At 51.8% G+C, this 8501-nt stretch overlaps 1 protein-coding gene across 1 annotated transcript in view; it reads right to left on the bottom strand.

Moving 5' to 3' along the window:
- Cntnap2 (contactin associated protein-like 2) overlaps nucleotides 1-8501 on the bottom strand; it is a 1232273-nt gene that overhangs the window by 14200 nt on the left and 1209572 nt on the right. Inside the window, exon 23 of the mRNA XM_013021595.1 lies at nucleotides 1708-1947. Coding sequence (XP_012877049.1) covers nucleotides 1708-1947 — 240 coding nt within the window. The remainder of the gene's footprint in view (nucleotides 1-1707; nucleotides 1948-8501) is intronic.

The raw sequence follows: 8501 nt of genomic DNA, 5'->3' as shown, positions 1-8501 counted from the left end.
CCTCCCTCCCCCCCCCCAGTTTGCTTGTGTCTAGACCTCACTTTGTGCCCAGCTTGGTCTCAGATTCACCAGCCTCCGCCTCAGCATCCCGAGTGCTAGGATTGCAGCTGTGCGCCATCATGCCCGCCCGGGAGCACCAGCATCTTCATCTGCCGGGAATGTTTCTTAGCCTGCGTGCATTGTCACACACCACTCAGAAGGAGACGCGCTTCCAAACCCAGGCGAGCACAGATCGCTTGGTTTCTGCCGTCTATCCCCGATGGCTGGCTCATGAGCTCACGGGATGACGGCCCCTCCTGGCCCAGGACAGTATCTAGAGCTCGGGGCTCCCTCATTTGGCATTCCTCGCTGTGGGTCTTTTTCAGCCCGGCCATTTCTCCTCCCCTTTTCCCCTCCTGCAACAGAAATGCTGGGCGGAAAAGCCAAGCTGGCTGGCGTGGCCTGCTGCGTGGCTTGGTCCCCAGCGCCCCATTGTCCCCCCTCCCCCCCCCCCAGCCGTGTTCTGGGACAGACAAGTGAGGAACAAAGGGCCTGGCTAGTCTGCCAACAGCCGTTCTGACACAGGGACAGTCCTGGCAGGCACCACCGGCTGGCGTGGCTGTGTTCAGGGCCATAAATAGTGGCAGGGCTGCAGTGCCCTGACCACCACCAGCAACTGCTGTTCATGAGCTGCTACAGATTAGAAGCGGCGTGGGGGGCAGGCGGGGGGCCTTGGAAGCTTCTACTGGACAAGCATGACTGCACATTGTGTAATTGTGTATAATATATAATATATAAAAATTAATATATAATATATATGATGGTTATTAATGCCATTGCAGTTCCACATTAGAAAAGCTTACTGTTTCTTTGATTGGTTGTGCTAAAAGGATTTTATTCTTGGCAGTACTGGGGTTTGAACTCAGGACCTGGGGTTGAAACTCAAGGTCCTGTAGTAGGCTAGCGAGACCTGAGCTGTGCTTTCCGGCGATGCTGTTTTTCACTGTATCACCTCACCTGGAAGTTTTATGAGTTGGGGCTTATGGATCGCTTTTGAAGCATGGGCAAACTGAGGCCTGAGGCTCTGGACTGAGGCCATAGGGGTGGCGGAGGCCGGGCCTCACTGCTCTGTCGCCTCCCACCCTGTCTTCTTCCGGTCAAGCATTGGCATCATCACGCCATGTTGCAGAGGGTACTTTGGGCAATACACACAACCACACACACACACACACACACACACACACACACACATGCTCCATGGCGTGTGCCGTACCCAGCCATAAACCAGCCTTGGATTGAGGTCACCCATCCTTCCCATGCCTCTGGAGTAGCTGAGATCTCAGGGACACATCAACCATGCCCAGCTTATTGCTGGAGCTGGGGTCTTGGTAACTTTTGCCTGGGTTGGCCTCAAACTGCGATTCTCCTGATCTCTGCCTCCAGAGTGGCCGAGATGACAGGTGTGGGGCACTATGCCTGGACATCTCTTAATGTAACGTAAATGAAGAATCTGTGTCTGTATTCTCGGATTGTCTATTCCTGACCCTAAGCAAGAATGATAGTTGGAACTTGTACATCCTTCACCAGGGGCTGAGGACAATGTTGAGAATGCGTGTGCCCTCCTGTTCTTTCCTTAATCATCCGGAGACATGACTGTCAGCCCATTTGACAGCGGAGGAGACAGAGGTTTAATGAAATCAAGCCATCTGCCCCCGACATGGACTTTACCTGAGTCTAGGTGGTCGAGGTGCCAGGGATCCGTGGCGGAAGACATGGGGGAGAGCGTCAGCGGGGAGGCCCCGCAGTTGGACTCCACCAGCTCGCCCTGGACGTGCACGTGGGCCGAGGCGTTGGTGTGCCTCAAGGCGGCCTTGAGCGGGGCGATGTGGTTGAACTGCACCCTGGAGAGGCAGCCTGTGAAGCCTGGGGTGTTGTACTTGTGAATCTCCTGGTCGATCTTGCCCGTTTCTGCGGGGGGGGGGGGGAGGGGAGAGAGAGAGAGAGAGAGTCAAGACGTGAGGAGCACTCCCGTGCACGATCCGTCCTGGAATGCAGCGGCCACTCAGACCTCAGCTTCCCACGCTGCGGCCTGTGGACGAAATGTTTGCCCCGCGGGACAACCGTGCTCTTTAACAAGCGACAACACTGTGTCTTCTCTACCTCTGGTTTTAGAGCCTTACAGACATGAATGCCAACGGCGTCCGTAAATGCCTCTTCCTGGCTAGCAGAGCCTCCTGAGCCCAGAGCCTTTCACCCGGTGTGATTTCATTATTGAATTATCTACTTCTTTCTTTATTTTTGCAGAGCTGAGAAATAAACTCTGTCTTTGGCGACAGCATCAGGGCCTCTCCTAAACCAGGGTAGCAGGTTTGTCTGGGGCTCTGCAATGTGGTTCAGGAGAGATAGCACCAGAACTGACTCTTACAAAGAATGCCAGGCTGCTTATTTTATATGGAGGGATCTGTGGGCTCGCAGGGGTCAGGGGTCAGGGGTCAGGGGTCAGGGCCTTGGGTTTTTTTTTTTTTAATTATTTTTGTGTCAGTACTGGGTCTTGAACGCAGAATCTTGAGTTCTTGCTTGGCTTTTGTGCTTAAGGCTGGTGCTCTACCACTTGAGCCACACCTCTAGTTCCAAGAAGGGCCTTGCATGCCAGGGAAGGTGTTTGCATTTGAGTAGGAAAGTCAGAGATGTTTAGAGTGCTGAGGATTGCCATGGAGGCTGTACTGGAGGACAATTCCAGTGGCAATGGCTCAGATCAGGATTCCACCATCTCCATGTCCCCACACCGCATCTCTCAAAACTTTCTGACTGCAGATGCTTCTTTTTGTTAGCGGTGGAAGCAGGGCAGCACGGGGGATCTGAGTAAGGCACTTTGTTCTCTGCCAGCCTCCATGGACCCTTGCTTGCTCTCCCTGAACCCGAGCTGTGCTGTTATCACTGAGGAATCCGGTTAGGTTTTGTTTCATCTGTGGAGAGTTGAGTGGAGACGTCTGACCCCACCCCTTTTCCCAGAATCCCTGGCCTTTTCCTCAACTTTAAGGAGAGCACACAGCCCTGCTGTGCCACATGGGCTTCTGTCTGTCCTTTTAAATCTCCCTGAGTTGCCATGGAAACGGGCTTTTGACAATGAACCATGGGCCGGGGAAATGGAGGCAGCTGGGACCCAGGCCTGAGGGCCTGTGGGTATTGGCAGAGAAGTGTGTGTGTGGGCAGAAGGCTGCACCGATGGCAGGAGAGCCTGGGAGGAGAACCGCTTTCCTCTTCTCTTTGGGGCTCTTTCACTTGCTTCTGTAGCTTTTCAGGCGCTCCCTCCCCCCACGTGGGAAAATTCCCTGTGGTCAGCCGTGAGCCCATCTGGGAAGGTCACTGGGTCAGCAGAAGCACAGGGCCAGGCTTCCCAAATCCGGAGGCCATTTCAAATCTGGATGACATGGCAGGTCCATGCTTATTCTCTCGTGGCCGGAGACAGTTCCTCTGGGGACCAAGTGCTCTCAATTCTATAGGACCCAACAGTTCCAACTTGGTCCATGTGATAATAACAGGATTAGAGCATGGACTATATGCCAAGGCCAGCCATGGGTGGAGGATTGTACCCCGTCCATGTTATGCAGTATCTCACCAGGTCTCCTAGCAACCTGGCTCTTATTTGTATGTGGCATGTCTCCTAAAGTCCATGGGGTAATAGCTTGTTTCCCCAGCTATTTGTAGGAGGTGTGGCCTAATGGGAGGAAGTTAGAACATTGGGAGAGTGACTTGAAGAGATTTTAGGATTCTAGTTTCTCCTCCTCCTCCTCCCTCTCTCCTGTTCTTTTCTTCTTTTCTGCCAGGAAGTGAGCAGACCTCTTCTACCAAATGCTCCTGCCATGGTATTTTGTGCCACTATGGAACTAAATAGGTTAAATAACAATGTCCTGAAAATATGAACCAACATGATGAACTTTTGCTCCTTCTAAATTGGTTAATCATACACACACACATTTTATAGTGACAGAAAGCCAGCACAAACCCTCTTAGCTGGATAGGATCAGGCCCAGTTTGCAAAGGAACAAACTTCTACTTGAAGGCTTTGCCAATGAATAAATGTTTGTGGTTCATCTAAAAAAAAGTAGGGAAATCAAGTGTTTTGTATTGGTTGCCATTTCTTTCTGGAAAAAAAAATATCACCTTACAATGCTTTTCAGATTCATGATGGTTTCTATAGAAGGACATATGGAGGTTTTTAGAGAAATTGTGGTGGTTACGACAACTGTTACTGTTTCATTAGGGGCAGAGCCAACAGAATTGTTTTCAGCAGTGTGGTGAGCTGGCGTCTGAGCCTGGCCCACATTGTTGAAAGTCCCAGCAAGCTCTGTAAATCTGCTTCCTGAACAAGAGTTTGTATTTTTTTTTGTGCACACTGACAAACAATAGTGGGGTATGGCTAGCACGTTAGTAGAGCTGACTTCATTACAACTAAATTATGTAAATCTGCAAAATCCATCGGCTCTCTCCTGCAGAAATCAAACATGAAGAGGCCGTTAACTAGCAGGCACTGCTTTTCACCTGGTGGTGTCTTGGTGGAGGAGTTCCTGTGAGGGAACTTGCCCGGGGGAAAGCAGGTTGGAGGACTGGGGGTGGGGGTGGGAGGGAAGGAGGGAGAGGGAGAGGATGGGGAGGGGGGATGTAGTCAAAATACTTTATGCACACGTGTAAACGCGGCGCAGGGAAGCCGGTTGAGACTGGCTGGGGACAGCGAAGGCATGAGGGAGAGGGACGGAGGGTTGCACTTTGTGCAACTAACTGGTGCTAATTTTTAAAAAAAATGTGGGGACAGAAAGACGGGCAGTGCCGTCACTTCTGAAATGAACATCTCAGGCAGCAGGCAGCCCTTTCCCGTCTTCTGCGCACAGCGACGTGGGCCGTGGAAAGCGACCACTTATAATCCCGACGTGATTCTGAGGAAGGCGTGAATGAAGTGCTCAGGGCAGTCCTGAAGGAGGAGGCAGGCGGGCGCATGCGCACACTTCATGGTGCTTTGCCCTGCTGGTTGTCTGTCCAGCAGCGGGCTGGAGTGCAGGGAAGCGTCCAAAGAGAAAAGGGAAGGGAGGCGGCTCTGCAGGGGAGGCCTTGCCCTGGGGCCCCGCAGACTTGTGCCTGTCACCCCTCCCCCCGTGACCGGCAGCTATCCAGAGGAGGCTTCCTGCTGCAGAACTGCCCTGTTCCTTGCAGAATTTCAATCTGCTTCTACATGCTTCTTGGATCTCCAATCGGCAATCCTTGCCAGCTGATTTTTGTTTTTGCTTTTTAGTTTCCTATGCATCTTTTTTTAAAGAAAGGAATGTGGTATTATGAAGTATAAAATCTGGTTGCCAACCCAATCAGTCATGAAACAGCCAAAAGGTCTTTGCAGAACAATGTGACTTGGCGTGTGTGCTAGGAGCTATGGAAGTCACCTTTCTTAGTGTGTGTGTGTGTGTGTGTGTGTGTGTGTGCGCGTGTGCACACGTGCGTGCGTGCCTGAGTCCCACCATTACTTCTGAGAGGCTGTGGTGCAGTTGGCCCCCAAGGTACTGTCCCCTCTGTCCCTTCCCCCCTGTTCAGGAGTGGTGTGTGCTTTTCTTGTCACCCCGGGAATGGCATGGGGTACCTCAGAGGCTGGGAGTCAGATCGCATCTGATCATGGGTGATGGTGCTAGTCTCTTCCCAATTCCCTTCCAACCTGCCAAGGAGAAGGTGCCCCATGGACGCAGTGTGGGTCCAGACTGCCCTGTCACTATGTGACAGGTGCCACGTGCCTCTTCCTAAGGAGAGGGCAGCCCTTGGAGCTGGCTGTCCCCGCCCGCCAAGTCCTGAGCTTCACTGTCTCTCTCTTCACAGTAGTACGCACCGTAGCTGCAGCTTTGTCACGACAGTAAGCAGTAATACCCACGGTCTGTTTCACGGAGTATCACAAAATTTGTCATGACTGTAAGCAGTAATACCCACGTTCTGTTTCACGGAGTATTACAGAATTTTCCTTTCACCTGAATGTTTCCCTTTTAACAGAAATTTAAGTACTTGAGTCAGATGCAGTGGCTCATGCCTGTAATCCTGGCTACATGAGAAGCAGACATAGGGAGAACTGTGATGTGAAGCCAGCCTGGGCATAAACTTGAGACCCCCATCTCAACCAATTGCTGGGCAGGGTGGTGTTCACCCGCAGTCCTGGTTATCCTGGGAAATGTAAGTAGGAAATCTGTGGTCCAGGCAGGCACAAACACACTGGCCAGACCCTGTTCAAAACACAAAAGCAAGTTGAAAAGGACGGGGTGTGCGGTTGAAGTAGCCCAGTTCAAGTGTAAGGTTCCCAAAGCAAAAAATAAAAAGACTGGAGGCGTGGCGCCAATGGTAAAGCACCGCCTAGGCACGGGTGAGAACCTGAGTTCAAACCCCGGTGCCACTGCCACCCAAAGCAAACCGTGCTCATTTCTTTCCTCATGGCTGTAACAAGCTCTCTGAGGACACGCTCCACCGAGGAACGCTCCTCCCGTCGCAGCTTTCCAGGGGGGTTCGATCCAGGTCCATGAGGCGGCCTGGTGGAACAGAGCGGCAGGAAGCAGAGCAAAGGGAACACAGGGAGGGGCCGGGACAAGGTGCAGACCCCCCCCACCCCAGGATGCCCCAGGGACCTGCTTCCTGCCACCTGGGCCTGCTCCTCCTCACCGGCCATGACGCCGAGCCACTAAGAATCCACCGAGGCACGAATGAACCCGTGCATAAAGTCAGAGCCCTGCCAACCTCATCTTCCTCGGACGCTCCCTCTCCCCAGCCCAGCCATGGCAATGGCTTCAAGAAAGACAGTGGCAGCTAAGGAGGGGACAACCGGAGCTGGCGACAATGTCACTGGCAGAGGAAACGCTGGGGCTGTGGTCCCCAGGCGACTCTCCTTGGGGGAACATGAATGGGGGGACCTGCCCCTCCTGCAGCGCCTCCAGGTCCGGCCTTTCCATTCCCCTGGAAGCCATCGGCCCGGGCACAGCACCCCCCACCAGCGCCCCTGGCCCACGGGGAGAGAGCCTGGAGGGGCTCGCCACCCTCTGCCATCGAGGGCTGGGCCAAGGGCTGCGGACGTGTGGACACAGCCCTGTTCACGGAGTAGATCTCGGGGAAGGCAAGCGGGGAAGAAGCACGCATGTCCTCTGAGCTGGGGTTTATGGTGCCTTGTGGAATAAGTAGAATGTGGGTTTCTAATGATTGTCTGTGTGAGGTAGATTTTAATTAGTATTTTTGTCATGCTAGTTCTGCTGATTTCAGGGCCCGAGGCTGTCTCTGAGCGTATTTTTACTCAAGGCTAGTAGTGTGCTACCACATGAACTTACAGCTCCACTTCTGGCTTTCCTGGGTAGTTTATTAGAGATAAGAGGCACGTGGACTTTCTAGCTTGGGCTGGCCTTGAACTGGGATCCTCACATGTCAGCCTCCTGAGATAGGTGCATGCCACTGGCACTCGGCTTGTCTGGAAGTTTTAAACAGTTCTCGTACAGTCAGACTGGTCTGACTGGAATGAGGGTAGAGTGGCCCCACACGGGCACCTGTAGTTCTGGTGACAACACAGCCAGGTCTGCCCTTCCCAGACTGTGGTACCCTGCCTCAGGGCTGGGCACATGGGTATTAGGTTGGAGAGTTTCCCATCTCTTCCCATGTGGCCATAGTTGTGTGGCAAGTGGACTGGATAGGTCAGTGGAATAAGTAACCATAACACATCTCCTCAAAAAGCCAAAGCACTCATCCCCTCAAAAGCAGAATCAAATCAAATCAACCACATCCTTCCAGCCTAGAAATGTTGGTTTGTAGTTTCTCACCAGCCCAGCTTTGATCAGTGATGTCTTATAATCATCTGTCTTTTAAACATTCCCAACTAGAACCACATACATAATTGGTGTCAGAGTGCCATTATGTACAATGATGTTTTATTTACTCCCTTAAAGAAAGACACTAACAAAATTTCACTATTATTAGATGCTTTTCTCTCTTATGAAGGCAGGTCAGACTAAGATACGCTCTTCACCTATGACCTGGACTAAAACAAGACAAAGAATGAGAATGTTGAGAGAGAGAGAGAGAGAGAGAGAGAGAGAGAGAGAGAGAGAGGGAGAGAGAATACTAAATAACCAATTGCTTTTCAATTGCTTTTCTATACCAATTGGCTACAGTTTAACTTGTGTATTTTTACTAAGAACTGATAAAATGGAAACATTAAAAATTAATGACTTTAGCTGGGTGTTAGGTGCCTCACACTTGTAACCCTAGCTATTCAGGAGGCTGAGATCTGAGGATCCTGTTTCAAGCAGAAGAGTGTGTAACTCTTTTTTTTTTTTTTTTTTGGGTCCGGTCGTGGGGCCTAAACTCTGGGCCTGGGCGCTGTCCCTCAGCTCTTCAGCTCAAGGCTAGTGCTCTACCACCTGAGCCATAGTGCCACTTCCGGCTTTTTTCTTTTTGCTTATGTGGTGCTGAGGAATTGAACCCAGGGCCTCATGCATGCAAGGCAAGTGCTCTACCACTGA

Source organism: Dipodomys ordii, unplaced genomic scaffold (genome assembly GCF_000151885.1).
Source record: "Dipodomys ordii isolate 6190 unplaced genomic scaffold, Dord_2.0 Scaffold56, whole genome shotgun sequence".
NCBI lineage: Eukaryota > Metazoa > Chordata > Mammalia > Rodentia > Heteromyidae > Dipodomys > Dipodomys ordii.
This window is presented reverse-complemented; position numbering and strand designations above follow the sequence as displayed.